At 30.4% G+C, this 19,614-nt stretch overlaps 1 protein-coding gene across 7 annotated transcripts in view; it reads left to right on the forward strand.

Moving 5' to 3' along the window:
* The window catches only part of LOC143225528 (FERM, ARHGEF and pleckstrin domain-containing protein 2-like), a 94,086-nt gene that overhangs the window by 39,909 nt on the left and 34,563 nt on the right, over positions 1-19,614 (forward strand). For 4 of the 7 annotated variants that reach the window (XM_076455150.1, XM_076455153.1, XM_076455151.1 and 1 more), the window contains exons 10-11: positions 5,616-5,690; positions 6,797-7,071. In XM_076455150.1, coding sequence (XP_076311265.1) covers positions 5,616-5,690; positions 6,797-7,071 — 350 coding nt within the window. Of the gene's footprint in view, positions 1-5,615; positions 5,691-6,793; positions 7,072-19,614 lie in introns of all 7 variants that reach the window. The other 3 variants (XM_076455148.1, XM_076455152.1, XM_076455149.1) reach the window with 1 other exon arrangement.

Here is a 19,614-nt window from a genome sequence, read left to right on the forward strand (position 1 = left end):
TTTACAGAATATTGTCTATTTTACTTCCAGTTCAAACTTTATTTCTGCAGAAGTGAGATTAATGAATTTTTAACAGAGCTTATCACATAATGAGAAAAACCAAAAAAAGTATGATAGTTATAGGACATTGATTGCGTTTTATGTTACTCACCTAAAAACACAGGATAATTACATAATTAAATGAAAAAATGATATGTAGTAATACTATTAGAAAATAAAAAAAGATTAAAGTTCCATTGATAGTTGTAAGCAAAACGAAAAAAAAACAACAACAAAAAAACCAGTATTATTTTCCTTGTTTTCCATGTGTGTTTTTCACTTATTATTATAAAAGTAACTAAAATTTAAGAACATTTAGGACCAATAAGTTAGATAAGATAAGATAATGGAATACAAGAATAATAGTAATACAATTTTCATGATGTATGCTAGCAAACTAGCTTATGCGTTACATTGGGTAATGTGAACTACATGGTCACCAAATGATTTGTAGCTTGTTTGGTGACATTAGTTGTTAGACAAAACTCAAATGACAACAAAATAATAAAAATTTAAAAAGAAACTGTTACTAGTATACTGTTACTAGTTTTAAGCTGTTTGGAATGAACAATTCTAGTTTTCTGCTATAAATTGGAGTCATTCTAAAAACAAAATTAAAGGGTTATTTCATTTTTTTGATGGTGGTTATGAGATCAGTTAATTTCACCAACCATGTGTGAAGTTACAGTAGAGAAAATATAAAGTCTTATTGAAAACAATATGTGTAGCTTATTTAGGAGCTTTTAGAGATTACACAAATAAAATTTGACAGTTTTCAGACTCAAAAAAAGATTTTTAATCTTAACGTGAAAATCATTTTGCTCTTGAGCAGTTCACACATAATTATGGAGAGTTTTTTTTATAAAATGTGAATTTCTTTTGTCTGTAAAAGATGTAATGCTTATTAAAAACTTTTAAACATTTGTGAAGATATCAAAAACATGTTAAAAGTTATAGTATGAAAACTCTAAAGATCAATTTGGGGTCAAGATTTAGCTCATATTGACTGAGACTGTAGTGACAAAGTTTCACGACAGTGTATTATTTCAGAGAAACAGGCATCTGTTTACAAACATACACTGTGCTTCTGAAGAAGTGAGCTAATAATGGACTCAACTTTGCAATAGCACCTAGGTACATTCCAACCTTAGAAATTAAAACATGTTTAGAACACTTAGCCAGGAGACTTGTGATAGTTTCCACAGAAAACAAAAACAAGAAAACAACCAACAGAAAGAAGACAACTTTCACAATTTTATTGACATCCAGCAACCAAACTTCCCAGAAAAAATTAAAAATTAATATTTACCAGAAACACCCAAAAACATCTTAAACGATTTTTTCAAAGAATTTTCTCACAAAACCGTCAACATAATTTCACAAAACAGAAAGCTAAAAAACAATCTTACAAAAAAAGACATTAATTCCATTAAAAATCTAAAACAGGACAAAAACATAAAAATTCTAAAAGCAGATAAAGGAAACTCTACAGTCATAATGAACACGAATGAATACATCCAAAAAATGAAGAACATCCTATCAGACACAAACAAATTTAAACCAATACACACAAATCCAACAAAAACACACAAAACACAACTAAACAAAATACTACTGAAAATAAAAAAAACCAACACAATTTCAAAAACACTTTATTCCTACCTAAGCAAGACCGACTCACGCACTTCACAAATATATGGGATCCCCAAACCTCATAAACCAGATTGTCCATTATGACTAGTAATGTCCACATATGAAATGTTTAATTACAATCTTGGTAAATACATAGCATGGGCATTCTCCAAATATGTAACATCAGCCAGCTCATTCATCAAAGACTCTCTTAATTTCAAGTCTAATCTTAATCAACTTAATTATAAAGCCTTAATGGCCAGTTTTGATGTTATATCCCTCTTTACAGAAGTTCCAACAGCTGCAGCCTGCAGGATAGCCTTAGAACTCTATATTCGAGACCCTAAACCCATAAATAAACATTCCCAGCAACCAATTAGCAACCCTCATAGAATTCACCATTATGAAGACAAACTTCATGTTCAACAACCACAACTATATATAAACAAATGGCTTAAGCATGGGCAATCCAGTATCACCAGTTCTAGCCAATATTTTCATAACACAAGTTGAAACACAAGCAATTAACACAGCATTATATCCACCACTATACTGGTACAGATATGTAGATGACACAATTGCAGGTTTCACATCTACAGAACACACACTTAATTTTTTCAATCACATTAATGCAATACATCCCAACATTAACTTCACATGTGAACAGGAAGAAAACAATCAAATATCATTTCTTAACCTCAAAATTACAAGAACCAATACACAATTTAAAACAGAAATCCACTGAAAAATCACCCATACTGGACTATACATTCCTTGGGACTCAGCACATGAAACAAAACAAAAACTCAACATACTAAGAAACCAAATAAACACAGCCATAAAACTATGCTCACCAGATAAAATTAACAATGAATTAGACAAAATAAAACAATACTTCATCAACATCAATAAGTTTCCACCACAAACCATAGAAAACATTATATGCACATACCTAGACAGAAAGCAAAATCAACAAACAAAAGTAAATATATCCCACAAATTAAAAAATCATGAAACCATATACTGCTGCATACCATATATTTCCAAAATTTGGCAAAAACTAGTAACAAAATATGACATTCTAGTAAACACCAAATTTATTCAAAAACCAGGCACAAAACTAAGGTCTATGCTATTTAAAAACCACACTGACAAACACTACACCAACATTTATCAAATACAATGTGATAACTGCCACAACTTCTATATTGGAGAAACAAGTAGAAAAAATGGAAACCAGATTCAAAGAACACAAAGTTACCTTCACACGTTTTTGAACACTGCAAAAATACAACATGACCATAGAAAACACCCAAATACTAAATAAAGAAACAAACATAAACAAATACAAAATTAAAGAAGCCTTACTTATACAAACACTCAGGCCCAAAATAAGCCAATACAAAGGAACACCTTTATACCTATATTAATAAATATAATCAAACATCTAAGCATGCCCTCTACATTCTTATACTCAGTTACACAACCTGCTTCAAACATGTGGTCAGTTATCAGTCAGTTACCTCTTTCTTTCTTTGTGAACCTGACAATGATGAAAGAAGGTCGAAACGTTGTTTGCTCTTCTGCATAAAAAATTTTCTCAACCCAAACCAACTGTTTTTACATATATATTTTTCTCTATAAGTGTGTTTTTTTGTCATCACTGAAGATTATAATACAGAAACACAAATTTTTAGTTTAAATAGCTTAAATCTTGTAATATTATACATCTATATATATTTATTATTTTATTGACCATCAGCTGCATTTGATTAACATACTAGAAGTAGCAGAGATGTAGAGAATGTGCATTCATGTTACTGTATCCAAGAATATAAAACTAGTCTTTACAAAGTAACCTGTCTTGCTGTATTTTAGTGGACCAGTTTTTTGTAAAATAGTCACATTTCAGTTATAATAACATTATATATGCATATACGTTATTTCTATTTACATGCAAGTTCTTAAATTTCTGCTGTTTTTCATAAAATATGGGACACTAAATAAATAATTAGAGAAAACAATTATCTTTTCTTGTTACAAACTTTGTAATCATTTACTGCTTGCCATAAGTTTTATCAAATTTCACACACGAAGGATATGAAACAAAATTGTTTTCGGGTTTTACATTTTGAAAGAATATAAAATTCTAATTTATTATATGAATACCACAGAAGTCTATTATAATTTATCAAGCTTAGTAGCTGAGCTGTATTTGTGTCTAAGAAATTATTTTTTGGATCATTAATGTCTTACCCTGCCACTTGGAGTGTAGTGTGAAAAGAAAAGGTTTCCCACATAAATGCTTTGCAGATGTTGTGAAAACCACAAGGTTAACATTTCGAGCTTTCAGTTTTTTTGTTTTTTTGTTTTTTTTTATATATACATCACTGTGCAAAGTATGTATATGTAAGCAAATATTTTCAAAAATGGAAGAGGTGGTTAGGGCCACCTTGATTGATTAATTAAATACATTAATGTTTCAGAAAACAAAAAAGATAGTAGGTTCTTATTTCATATTCTAACTTGTCGATATCAGTAATTTGAATTTCTAATTCATAAGAAACTGTAGACTTTGTATTTAGACATTACAAACATTTACTTTGAACCAAACCTGCTTTCAGCATACCAATGACACACACACATATATTTTTTAATATTTGCTTTGAAATTAAGATATGAGCTAATGTACAATATGAAAATTTGATTTATAATCTGCAGTTGGATACCAAACTTATTAACACACATTCACAAAATAGCTGTTTAATAAATCTTTAATGTAAATCTACAAATGTATTGGCATGGCCTTTGACTTGTAACCTGAGGAAGATCTATACCTGTATATGTTTATTTTAATGTGGCATTAGTCAATTAGCTTATTGTAATGTAAATCTGGCTTAGAAAACATTACTCAGATGCTTAATATGAGTATTATTTTGGCCACGTATATTTAATATATGGAACTTTCAAGATATATGTTGGCTTTTTTTTAATATAAATTTAAGTAATGTAATTTAAGAGAATTATTATCAAGTTAATGTATTTCAATTACCTTTAAGGAATTAAAGAGAAGGTTATCAGTTATTAGACATAAATCTTTTAATTCATATGCCAAATGATGCATAACACTAACTATTAATGTTGAAATGTCTTCCAAATTGATGCATATTTTTGGTACAGTGAGCTTTCATTTAATGTTATAACCAGTTTGATTGTTAAATACTATTCTGCCTAAAACTTGTGATAAAAATAATGTAACTTGCAAAATGATTTTCTCCATATTCCTTTTGATTTTCCTCTTTTGGATTCAAAACCAAAGGAGTGTAAAAGTAGCATTTTAGGTTTATTTTTTATTTTCTATAAGCTACTGCACATGAGCCTTTTTGTTCAATACCACAGCTAATCAGAGGAATGTGCTTAAAAAAAATTGCGAGATTTTTATGACAAAAGATAAGTCTTCAATTTTCATTGTTTAAATTATAACTTTTAAGGCATTATACTGCATCTAAATATTGCATTTCAGATAGAATTTTACCTCTAATCAACTGGCTAAACTCCAATTAACAATTTCTAGTACTTAACAAAAAGCCTCTTGAACAGTGACTTGTGGGAGACAAAAGATAGATCAAATGCTCTTTTTATGTGCCTCTTATTGTGAATCAAAAACATGATTTAATAGAAATGGCAGAAAAATCATTTGTAGTTTGTGATTTTTTTATTGCAAATATTAACCTATCTTTATACTGAAGTTTTTTTAGATATATAGGTTTAGAATGATTAGAGTTAAAGACTTATGTCCTTCAGTTTACGCATTTTACTTTCATAGGTTAATTTCTTAGATTGTTCAATTTTTTTCTGTTACTTATTAAAGTAATCACTTTAGGGTCATTAAACTGCCTTGATTTTTTTCCTTACTCATACTAATTAGCACTACATCCATATAGCTATAGTGGCCGAACGCAAAAACAAATTACAGAATTTGTGCGGGAAAACTTTGTGAAACGTCAACCATTTCAAAGGTAGGATATCCATATTTTTTCATGTTTTCATCTTTGATTTTGTTTCTTTATTTCTTTTTTCTTAATACAGGGTAATATTTTTATCATTTAAATAGGTTTTCATGACTTAAACATGTTGCTCATCTTATGGAAATAAGTATAAAAGGTAGATTTAAAATGTTCCTTTCCTACACAGTAAAAATAACTATAAATTATTAGATATGAAAAACCTTTGAGCATGCTTTTGTTGTGGAATATAATATATTGTTCAGTTAGAGTTTGTCAAAACTATTTTGTTTTAAAAACTAAAGAATGGAAAAGAAACTTTTGCTTTTATAAGCACTAAAGTTTATTATTTCAAAGCAGTAAACTAATCTAAAAATAATATTTTACAGTTTTATACCTTCAGAAGCATACTAATCAAAAGTGATGTTTACTACTATTTTTTTACATTTATTTCTATTTTCTGAAATGGCTAAACATGGACATTATGTTATGTAAGGCATAAAACTCCTGCTGTCTTTTAAAAAATTGAGTGAAAAGTAATGAAGGATTGGTGTGGTCAAATTGAAGTTGTCTTTTTGAATATATATATATAATATATATGTATTATGTAGAACATATGTTGAAAGAAATTTAATTATTAGCAGATATAATTCCTATATATATAATAGGGAATGATGGGATTGTATTCTGACTTTTAAGTATGATAGCTTATAACATTATGACTGTATTTTTCACTCCAGTTTTTGGAAGCTGATCATATGTTTTGAATTCTTCATTGTTTCTGGACATTGTTATAAAATGGTTTACTAACACTATATGTCTCTCATTTATGAATATGAATTTTCACAATTAATATTAAACGTATTTTATAAAAGTATACAAACATTTTGTTAAATAGATTGACTTCTGATGTGGAATGCATGAAATGTTGAAAGAAATTTAATTATTAGCAGATATAATTCTCATGAAAGCTAGTTAGAGGTATTTAGATAATTTTATAATTAATTTGTATATTTGAGGTATATTTTAGGAGTAATTTACTCTTCTGTATATTTCTGTATATCTGATGACATTTACTGACATGATCTTCTTTTAATCCTACATGCCCCTGTTCCCAGCAGATCCACTAGCCTCCGGATCCCGAGCACATCTCGTCGCAGTGTAGAAAATTCTGTTTTGGGCCAGCCATTCCTTCCTGTCACCAGTAGCCAATCTTGTGGCTCTGTGGCCCTGAATGACAGTGGGCCTATTTTCACTGCATCAGAGTCCCGACCCATCTCTGCTTCTCAGCCAAGTTCACCAAGAACCATCCAGGAGCCTGAACGATTAGTCATCAGTGGGACAGTATACAGTGAGGCGAAGGAGAGGCCGGCCAAGCAGAGGGATTTTTCTTCAGGTTTGGAGTCCCCTGACTTTGAATATGACAAAGATGGCTTGTACAGTCCTGATGCTGTAGGCCATGATACTGATGATAACCTATCACATGATTCCTATCATTTAGATGAACACATTGTAGGTAGAGATAAGGTTGGGGAAAGTGGTGAAAAAGGTAATGTTGAGTACAGCTCAGAGGGTAACATAGATAATGATAACTTTGGGTTTAGTTCAGAGGATGATATAGAGAAAGATGTTGCTGTGTTTAATTCTGCAGATAATAATTTTAAGAGTATTATTGGATATAGTTTGGAAGATCTGTCTGATGCAGATGATAAGATGGGTGAAAAAGCAGTAGTACCAATAATAAGTGGAGAGACTAAAATAGGGAACATCTCCCAAGTTAATGGGGAAATTGTTTACAGGGAGGGAGATCACGAGAGAGGAACTAACAAAAATGGTGAAATTACATACATACTACACAGGCGCCACTTGCATACAGAGGAAACACAACAAAAAAAACAAAAAATTAGAAAACCTAGACGATCACGCCTAAAAGTTAAAAGAGAACATGCTAACATTTATCATAGTAGTCCAAAACTATTTTCTCGTGCTCAACAATTAAGCTCTTCCAGTAGTAGTAGTCATGATAGTAGTAACTCTCCTAGGTCTTCACGAAACCGTTCAGTTGATGTTGTATGTATCAATATGCTTCCTGCTGTGGGAAGTTTCTCATGTCAGGATGATTCAGTTGATGGAGAAATATTAGGAGATGCATTAAAAGACTCTAAAAACAGAAGAGGTTCAAATGGCTCTCCAGTGCTGAAAGGAAAGGACAATACAGTTCGTGTTTTAGAACAAGAAAAAGTGGATGAAGGATCAGAAAATTTAAAGAAGAATATTTTAGCAAATAAGTCATTTTCAAAAGAACATACCAAAGTATCTGATTCTCTTGGTAGTGATCTAATGCTGTATAATCTTGATTCAAATAGAAAACTTGACATGTTAGCTGAGGGCATGAAAGAAGTTACTTCAGAAAAAGGTTTTTCGTTTTCTGTACCTCCACCAATGAATAAGGAGGAAGATGAAGTCATTTTTGAAGAAACTGGACACTTCAAGAGCTCTATATCACCATTGACAACTTTCAGTTCAGAACTATTGAAGGAGAAGTTAAATGCTGTAGTGGAAGAAGAAAATCTTAATATTATAAATGAGACAACACTAGGTGAATATTCAGATGATACATGTAAAGATGAAGAATCTAACAAGTCTACATTCAGTGAGAAAGATATATTTTTAGATGAACTTGGATACAGCTTAGAAAGTATTGAATTGCCAGCAAAAAGTCCTTCTGGTCTGGAGGGAGAAATTTTATCAGATGCTCCAACCCAGAGTTCTGAAAGCATGCTAACAATAATAGAAGTTTCGCAGTCAGAATTCGATGAGGTTGCTGGAATGATAGATGAATTAGAAAATGGTACCTGTGGGAATGGTAGTAGAGAACTTTCCATAAGAAATGACTCAGAGTTTGAATCAGACACATCAAGTCAAGATGATGAAAATCATAGTGATACTACTTCTACAGGAGAAGCAATTCAGTCAGCCCACAGCACCAGCTCTGAGGAAATGCATCAGTTAAGTGACTCTCAGCTTCAAGAAACACATCTTTTCTTATCTGAAGAAAATATCGCTTTTCAAGAGGAAGACAGTGAATCAGAAGTGCATTATGTTGAATCTGTTTCTCTTGAAATTAATCATTATCCAGAAGAGTTAGTACAGCCCTATACTAGCTATACATATGGTAATTATAAATTTTCTAGGGCAAACAGTATTGGGAGTAGCTCAGTGGAAACTGATGCTCCTGTTGATAATACAAGCCTTCATGAAGATATGGACATTTTAGAAGAAATTACAGAGAGAACAGAAACATTTTCAGATGAGGATGAGACAGCACAAATTGCTGATGATCCTTTTTCTTCCAGTTCTCCCTGTTCTGGAGGTAGTTTGCAGGCCACACTTAAACATCGAACATGTTTACAAGTAGAAGTTTCTAGTGGAAAAATTAGTAAGCCTTCTGAATCTGTTGATGGAGGTGTCAGTCACATGTCAAGCTGAGAAATGGATAAAATTTTTTTCTGAACTTCTACAAATATAATATTCTAAAACATAACAACTATACAAAAGCCTTTCACAGTTTTACAGTAGTGCTAAAAGATATTTATAAGCTTTTTATGATCATAAAACATTTGTGGTGTCCCAGAAGCTTAAATGTGTTTTTCTTGGTGTGGTCTTCTCCTTTGCAAAATTTACTCAAGGTAAAAGTATAAAAGTGCTCTATTGTTAAGATTTTTTTTTTATTGTAGATATATGGTGTATAAACAACAGGCTGTTTTTACAGATTAGAATGTTAAGAAGTAATTTATGATGCTGTATTTTTGTACAATGTAAGAAAAATGGAAATTTCTATCAAACTGGATGGAATCAGTCAAAAATATATCATATTGTTGAATAAGATTTTAATGATTCAACATCTTTTCAAGATTGTACACATTTTTAATTAATTTAATTATTATAAACTTTAAATATAGCTTAACAAAGGAGCACTTTATAATTTTTTATTATTAAAGGCTTGTTCCTTCTCTGCAACAAATAGTGAAGTGCCATAATTCTTAAAATGTTCTTATTAGATATTATTTCAGTAAGCTGGTGTTGGAGTGCAGTACTTATAGCTGTGCTTTGAGATCAATTTTCTATTCAGAACCTTTCTATAATGCTATTTAATGATTTATAAGCCCAAGTTACCCAAAGTTTTATTTTCAAATAATTGTAGTTGTTTTTATGAATAATATGGAGAAAGCTTCTGTTGAACAGTACATACATTTTTTTAAAAAACAATATTCATAGTTACTCTAGTTTTCCAGTATTTTGTTTTTGAGTTAAAGACTAAGTTTTTGATTAAGTAACAATGATTATTTGTTCAGTTATATAAATGAAGATTAACCTTGAAGATTGAACATTATGCAGGAGTACACAGAATTAAAAAATATTTTGAGGGAATACTTCCAGCTATTCATATTTATAGTGGTGTTTCTCAATAGCATTGGTCCAATGATTAGTAATCTTATGTTTAAATAGCTTGTTATATTACAACTTGCCAGACTTTAAAAACATTATTTACTTTTCAGTTGAATTGAAAATGACAAGAAAAAAACTGCAACATTATAATTATTTTCTGTTAAGAGGTAATTGGGTTTAAAATGAGGCCTTGAAAATTCTTGAATGATAATTTGCTAGAACATTTTTTTTCATTCTTAATTTATGACTAATATTGATTATTTGCAACAAAATAATATGCTTTCATTTAGTTATACTTCTTGAAAGTTTTTCACACTATAAGAGATAGTTCTAAGTAATTATAAGTGCATGTATTTTTACACAAGCAAGTTTGTAGTAAACCCCACACCTCATCATGTGTAGTTCGTTGAGTATGATATATTAAAATGGTTTTGGTGTCTCACCACATCTGGTCATAACACTATCTGATGACCATACATATTCAGTAGTCTTGGAGTGTAGTTTTTATTGCAGATGGCTTTATTATAAGATTGTCTTGTTTAAAGCACACCACCTATCTATGTCTACTTTCTGTAGACCATATAGTATATGAAAGTGACAGTTTCTGCTGTCCATTTCATTCTTCAGCTGCTTGAAGTATGTGAAGGTTGAATGGATGTGTCTTGAAGCAATTTCTATATGTGTGACTTTGTGCACACATGGCTTGGGTCACTTTTACAGGTGAAAATCCTTTTTTATTATGTTGCATACTCTTGCCAGGAGCATGTGAATGGCTTTTGTTGCTGACCTTTGTGTTTGTATGTTTTCAATTGTTACAAAATGCCATACTTTGCTTTCTTTTGGTGGTGTATAACTTACTATGGATCTCCTTCTGGATAGTGCTGGTTTACTAGGTTAATGTACATATTTGTGTTTTTTTAGTACCATTAGGTATAAAGAATATTGCTGTCTTGGAATTTTTAAATCCTGATTTGAATGCATTTATATGATCTGAGTGTGTGAACATTTTGAGCTGAAGAGAATTGTTGTTTACCCTTCCCAAAAGTTGTAAGCTTTTGATGAAATTCCACTGCCTATGAGCACCAAGCAGTGTCAAAATCTAGTTTTTATATATACCATTCCACTGCAAATTTGTATCAGTTTTGATTGTCATGTGATATGCTTAGTTGCATTTCCAAGTGATTGAAAAAGAATGTACTCAACCTCTATATATTTGTACAACAAACATTTAGATAGCTTTTACAAAAGTTAATACTTCTAAGAAAGAGAAGTAATTCAGTCTCAGAGTAGGCTTGTATCTAAGCTTCTAAATCATTTTCAGTTTTGTTTTATAAGCATGTTCTTATTGCTGATACCACTGTGTATTGTTTTGCTGCTAAATTCAGTCCCGTAAATTTAATGTATTTTGTGCAAACATGGTTTAAAAGTTTGTTTGAAAATAATATTAATCTGCCTTTTTTTCAAAGTAACAGACTTTCACCAAGACAACAAACAGTTATAGAGAAAGTCACAGTTCTATAGATACAAATTTCTATCTTACTTTAGTACCCAGGAGGCTTGTTAGCATTACCTCTGTAAAAATAGTATTTATATTTTAAAATCACCTGTGTAAAGGTGTTTCTGTTTAGTTTTGATTAGACATATTATTTTCACCCATTGGCAGAGTAATTATTTTGTTTTCACACTTGGCTTCTCAAACTGGCAGACAGATGAGGTTTATATTTTTATTTTTTGTAAAGAAGCAGTGACATACATACCTTATCATTTTCGTGTTACATAGCAGTATTAATATGCATTTTAATTTTAATTAGAATTGTTAGAGTTATTTGGCATTACTAACTTCAAATTAAATTGTAGCATGATGCAGATACCTTATGTTTCCGTTGCACTGTAGTTGTGTGCTACATAACTAATAGATATTAAGGTTCTTTGATTTATACAAGTATTACTAGCTGTATTTAACATGTATTAATGAGAATTTTTTAACATTAATAGCTTAGTAGAGTAGAGCATCTGTTGAATACCATTGGTAATTTATAACTCTTTTCTCCTTATTGTTATTTATAATATCATTATCCACATACTTTTGTATCATCAGTATTCCATTTTCATATCAAGTAAAGAACTGAATGTAAAACATTGTCTAACTTTATTTATTTCTCACTATTGAATATCATGAATCCAATACACACTATCAGACTAGTAATGTTAAAAAGATTTCCTTTACAGTATATTTTCAGCTATTTTGAGTAAATGTATCATTGCCACTTCAAAACATGACCATTTTTGTTGTTAGTGAAATATTTAATTATTGCATGGTTCATCAGAATGACTAGTTATGTAATTACATAATGTGATACTGTAATTTTAAACAAGTTTGTTTTGGATATTGTTACTTCGGGATGCATGCTATACATGTATTATTTTTCTAACAAAGACAAAACAGTATTTTTACAACAACTTAATAGTAAATATCCCACTGTGTAATAAAAAATATTCATTTCACACTGATGTAGCAGTAAAGGCTCAACAATTATTTATATCAAGTGTAAATACTGAGTAAATATGGCATCAGTGAAGGTAACATCAGCCTTTGTTACTTGTAAGAAATTTTAACTTAATATTATTTTCTTTTCCCTCAGATTGTGTGTACCTTTACTTCATAAAAATGATTAGCAAAGTTTTCAAACTTATTTTATGCAATTATTGATGTACATTTTCAATTTGTTCATTATAACATTGCTCTTTTGGTAAAAATATGTCTACTGTTTAATTATGAATTGTACAACCAGACTGGTTTCAACTATATTTCATAATGTTCTTTACAGCATACCTTTTTCCCAACATGTGTTTGTGCTATTTGTTTAATTCAAATTGGAGAATGCAACAAGATGCTTTTGTGTCACATCTTCTTTCCTGTAATTAGTATGTTATATAAGAACAGTGTTTTGTCATAACCAATAACATAAATTAACACTCCTACGAAAAGTGGGGCCTAATAGGCCCCAGAGCAACTTGAAAGGTTATTAATATTACGCTAATAATTTTGTATTTAAATAAAATTGCCATTTAAATCCATTAATGAATGGATTAACGAGATTCCCACTGTCCCTATCTACTATCTAGCGAAACCACAGCCAGGGGAACGGGCTTGGAGAAATCAGGACTAGAAACGTCTTTTCGAAGGAGTGTTAAGCATGAATTGTCATTTCATTCTAACATGAGCTCATAGTATCTGTTTGAACTCAAATGCACCTAACAAATTTGCTAATATCTGTTATCTTTAATCTTTCATTAAAAAATCTGATCTTATAGATTGTGTTTTACTTTAATGTAACTTAATACCTTGAAAAGAACCTAGCACAGAAAAGGCAAACCTAAATCAGCTTACTGTTACATTTCTGCCAAAACTGTAACATATTTAGAAATGTTATAGTAACATTAGTACTCTGAACAGTGTTTAATTCCCTAAACATCCAAAATGTGGCACCATCTTAGGATATTTCACAGAACCTTTTGAGAAGTATTATCAGAATAACTAAAAATTGTCAGTAAACTTATTACCTTCATTTACTATAATTCTAAAAATGTTCTACTACAGCATGGTTCCACCCTTAATATCTGACTTCTGTTACGCATGTCATCAGAGCCCAGTATTTCACTAGTTGACAGAGTTCTACCACCATGTGGTTTCTTCCTCTCACTTTTCTCCTCTCTCTAGCCTCCACTAAAAACTAGCACCATGAGTACTGCTGTCTTTCACTCCCCCAAACACTGTATCAACTGATGGGGACCAATAATAATGAAACAGCTTTTTTTAGTACTTAACATTTCCTAAGTATGTACTTATTTGTCTTGGAAATATTCATTTATATTTCAATTGCAACTTTCTAATAATTCATAAATAATTTAAATATTAAGGTAAACATTATTGAAAAACTTGCATAGAAGGAAATGTACATGAAATAGATTGATAACAGTCACTGATTTTAAAAGTAGAACTAATGACTTATGTTTTAAATTTTTTATATAATTTGACAGCATTATGTAATGCACTTTTTTGCAGAATTGTTGATCAGTGGGCCAATATATTCTTTCTTATGCAGAACAAGTTTCTAGATGTTAAAACAATGTGTATGTATTTATGTTATATGGAAGTAATGTGAGAAGGCATCACAAAAACTTAAGATCCCAAGCACTTTCAAAAAGTGAATTTTCCTTATGCAAATCTGCTTTCTGAAGGCATTTGGGTTATTGTGTTTCATTAATGATGCTAAATTTTTTCTGCTGACTACATGTTCTTGAATATCATGAGAGAATATAAGAAAATGTAGTGTTTTAAGCATTGTAAACATTTTAAACTGTTTTCATGTTGAGTCCTAATTTATAATTTGTTACAAAGCAATGAAAAACTATCTGCATGTTATATGTTGTAAATAAATTATCTAACAGTACAAGTTCAAGTTAATTTTCAAATAAGTTTTACATTGGACAATGATAAATTCATATCAGATAATTTTGTGCTGCTGCATTTTGATAAGTGTATGATCAAAAATTCAGAAAATAAAACTTTGATTTGCCTAATCAATAAGATCATAAACGTCAATTTGACATCTCAAAAAACTAGTTTCTACAACAGCAGCTATAAAAAATGATTGGAAATTGCATCCTTAATGCAGATGACATTGAATTATGTCTTGGTATTCACAGTACAAATTTTAAGGAAACTTTTTTACATTTTTTTTAAGGAGTGTTTGGACTTTTCACTGTGAACTTCATTAAACTTGTTGGAACTTAAGTGTGTTAGATCATTTGTAGTCACAGGTTATAATTTTGTTTTTAGATTTGCTTCTCTTGAAGTTACCCCTCAGTGGTAGAGTGGTATGTCTGGGACTTACAATGCTAGAAACTGGGTTTTGATACCCATAGTGGGCAGAGCACAGATAACTCAATGTGTAGCTTTGTGCTTAACTTCAAACAAACAAACCTTTGCAGTTAGTAAATGTATGTTTTATTTTTAAATTATAAGAAAGTCCAAAATAGTCATCAATTACCATACTGTATTCTTTTAAATTGAAGTTTGAGTAAATTATGGTTTAAAACATTTGTATAGTTCTATACAGATAAAGCAACTTCTTTAGGTAACTTAGTCATATTTTGACTAGCTTCTTTTGTCTTTTGAAGCTGAAAAGGAACAAATTTAAATCAATGAACTTATTTATGAAAGAAAAATGGAATAAGTTTTGCCTCTTTTATACAAAACCATTTTAATTTAAGATAACTGTATTTAAATGTATGAAATTTGTTTTTATATAATATTTTTTGCCTTAATTCAAAGCTTGATGTTTGTCTGATGCCAAAATGAGAAACTTGGACAGTGTGTTTTTCTTTTGTCTTAGTTTACAATCTAAATATTAATACATAAGTGCTTAAAAAACAACTAAATTTCAGCAGTAACAGTGTAGTATTGTGATTGTAAGCATTGGAAGAAAATAACAGTCTGTCAAAGTTCTAGAGGGTTAAAACCTTATTCATTTAATACCTTAAAGAATTCTCCAGTGGAATGAATAATCATGGGAAAAAAATTAACTAATTTAACATAAAAGAAAAGGAAATTTAATAAAACACTTGTTGAACTTCTGACTTCATAGTTTTGGTTAAGACAAAAGAAAGTGGACACAGAGTGAAAAGTTGAATATGACTTGTTTTCTACCACAAACTATCTGTGTTTAATCATTTTACTTTTGTGGTAGCAAATTTATTTTATTATTTTTTTAATGTAAAATATACTGTAATAACTATTCATAAAAGATTTTTCAGCTATTCAAGTCTCAAAGACATATCACTAATTGAAATATTAAACTTGTACAGTTTTTCTTATGTCAGTTATTTGTAGTTTTACCTTATTATTGACATGTACTGTAGTTTGTTGTCTCATGTTGTCTTGGACATTTTCTGAGTCTCTTCTAACAAATTCTGTGGTTTATATAGAGATTTTTACATTTTCACTCATGCATTATTTATACCAACTGGAGATTTTTTAGATCTCCTTCAAGTCTTTGTAACAACCTTTACTACAGTAGATATAGCTTTGAACATTTAAGTGGCATTTTAAAATATTTTAATATAATAATGTTCATACACAGACACAAATTTTACATTACTGGGATATGCAGAACAGGTAAGTTTTAACCATTAAAATGTTTTATAAGTAGCACAATTTTGGTGCACATTTTAAATAGAACATGATCTGCTTCCTAGCAGATAAATTTAAAATCTCTTAAGTAACACCTACATACATAAGCATTGTTACTGATATCATTCTTGTAATTCATCATATTCTCAGCCCAGTGAGGCTGAATTGTTTTTCCAAAGAGTATTCATTGACAATGTTAAAATAATGCAAAGAATCCTGTTCATTTCAAATTATTTCAAAGCAGTATTTTCATTAAGTAATTAAGAGCAGAATCTGTCAATGCAGGCTGTAACAGTTAATTATTATTACAATACTTTTTAGCACAACAGTTAAGTTTTATTTTAATTTGTAGCTGAGACTTAATTTTGTATTTAAAGTAGAGACTGGTATACCATTCACAACTAACAAGTGGTTCTAATGATGTCCCAGTTTTTAAAATAATGTTACACCTTTATATGTGGTAATAAAGTAGAATATTATCAAAACTACAGTTTAGAACTGATATATTACACCATTATTACAGTTTGTAAAAGAAGGAATTTATTCTTTATAATAGTAGTTAGTACAATACACATTAAAAAAAGCATTCTTATAGCAAGAGAAGAAAAAATAGATTTTTTAGTATTGTAGGCGATAGAACAAAACCTTTTTAATTAATAGCATTAATATAATGATTATTGAGGAACTTTAGTATTTTAAAAGTTTGTAAAACCAGTATGCTCCTGGTGGTTCATTGGTAAGTTTAAGGGTTTACAGTACTAAAATTTGGAGTTTGATCCCCACAGTGAGCACAGAACAGGTAGTTTATTATGCAGATTTGTGCTTAAACAAAGCAATCAAATTATTTCATGTTGTATAATAATTTTAAAAAAATTGGCTATAAAAGTCCTGACTCACTTATGCATTCATTTATAAGTAAATATCAAACTACCTTGCAGACATAAGCTCTTTTAAAAAAAGTGCAACTGAATACAGCTATAATTCATGGTTCATTACACATATATAGTTTTAATTACTACATTTATGTGGAATACTAATTTTATTAAACAGTATATATGTTTGTGTAAACAAATGGTATGATTTGTGAAACTTCAGAGTAGTGATACTAATTGCTAGTAGATTTTTAGGGGATCTTAGTTTGGTTCTTTTGATCACAGTCCTGAAATGCATTGTATTATTGATATCATGCACAGTTTGGTCCAGAAATTACTTTGTATATGCTACATGTGAAGGTTGTAGTTGGTAATATTTCCCACTTCAAAATCCTTCTCTCACTAATGAGTACTTTTCCAAAATTCAATGAAGAAGAAATGGTTTCAAGAAAGTCTCATATGTTTTGCCTTACATAATAAGTAACTGTACTGAGCATTATGGTAATTTTTCTTAAGAACTTGTAGCTACAGGCAAATATAGACTAATGATATGGTAGTTTTGTAATTTTATGAAGACAATTTTTGTACTTATGAATAAAATAAATAGATGCTAGCATTTTATACATGATTGTGAGCAAAAGTGTATTTATAAACAGGGATAGAGTAATCCTGTGATAATATTTCAAACAGGTAGATTAATCAAATTGTAGTATTTTATGTATGATTTGTGAGAACATGTTTATATGTAGCCAAGAACAGAGTAAATAACAATATGGTAATCTTTGGTAAAGGACTAGTGAGTGAATGTGTGCATGTAGACAATGATGAGGTAATTAATGGGAGTACAGCAGTTAATTTAAAGATGGTTTTTGTGTCAATTATGCATCAAAGCTTCATAGAATTCAGCACACGTTTGTTAAAAATTTTTCTTGAAAATAATGAATGTAATTTTTCAAGATTGTTCACTGGCACAATAGTTAAACTACATTGCAATGAAACAAGGTGTTAGCATGAGTTTATGCTTTGAGGCACAAATGAGTTTGTTATAGGAACTGAACTAAAACTACAAAGAATTAATTTCTTAAAAAGGTATAGAAGTGCTGCTGTGAATTTATGTGTGTGACTTGGCACTAAACTTATGTTTTGTATGCCCTTTTGATAATTCAAGAATTTGTCTAATATAATTAGTGTTATTACTTTATACATCCAATAATCAATGTTCACATCTGCTTTACTGTGTACTTTGTGAAATTTCCTATTTTTTAAGAGATTTACAGCAACATTTTTTACCTATTCTATATTAGGGATTGGACAAGTCAGTCCAATCTGATACTGCACCCTCCAAAGAAATCTGATCTGATTGGATACTAATTTTGTGAATAATTAGATAATTAGAGAGAATTTCCATTCACAAGCTATCTCACAATGTTACTCATGCATGATAATACTTGTACTTGCTTAACACGTTATGTATTGCATCATATACTGTTGCTTTTTCTTTCTAGCTTCTAAACAAAGTAACATTTTCCATGGTATTAAATATGGGAGAAATGGTTGTTCTGATACAGTAAATTACCTCTACTCACAATATTAGCTATTGTTCAGTGCTGTTCTTTGTATGCAAACATTTTTTTTATGCTTGCCACAAGCCTTTTGCTCCCCCTGTTGAAACTGCAAAATCCAAATCGTCATACATCATCTCCTCACCAATAGGAGCATGCCATGCTCATGTGACTTGGCCTCCTCTCTTCTACTGAGCAAACACTTCTCTTTTGACAGTGCTTCGGTATGGACATGCTTTTTTGTTTGTTTAATACGTCATGTTCTACATTGTTTCCTCATAATGTGGTTGTTTTGTAAGTTAATTTGCTCTCATTCAACCTGTTTCTTCTATTAGAATCCATTAATTCTAGTCACCTTATTTTCTGCACTTGAACTTGGTAAACCTTTTTGTGCTATGAATTGTGAAGTTAACAGTACCACTTTGAGATTTATACCAGTGACCAACGTTTTTTCTCAGGCTTCGCATATGGGTAACTCAACGGTAAATTTATCTGATTTTATATGCTGGAAGATCAAATGTTTCATGGTACAACCTTTGTTCCCAGAACAGGCTGATCCTTTGTAGGCTTATGAGAACTTTGATCATCTCTTTCTTCCTCCAGATTCTATCTTTCCATTCCCAACCTGATGAGTCTACTAAGTGTAATTTTGTCTTTGTGGATTTTGTATTTCAGGTTTGTGGAATTTTATCCTCCCCTCCTATTTCTTATGCACCTTATCCTTTTTGCATGAACAATATTCCCAACACTTTCCTGGGTATTCCTTCATCATCTGATATGCTGATCAGTTTGCAGTTAAGCAAGAGTATTAACTTGCTCCTCCCCAGACTTTAAACCAGTTTGCACTTTTCTACCATCGT

The sequence above is a fragment of the Tachypleus tridentatus genome, chromosome 9 (genome assembly GCF_004210375.1).
Source record: "Tachypleus tridentatus isolate NWPU-2018 chromosome 9, ASM421037v1, whole genome shotgun sequence".
Lineage (NCBI taxonomy): Eukaryota > Metazoa > Arthropoda > Merostomata > Xiphosura > Limulidae > Tachypleus > Tachypleus tridentatus.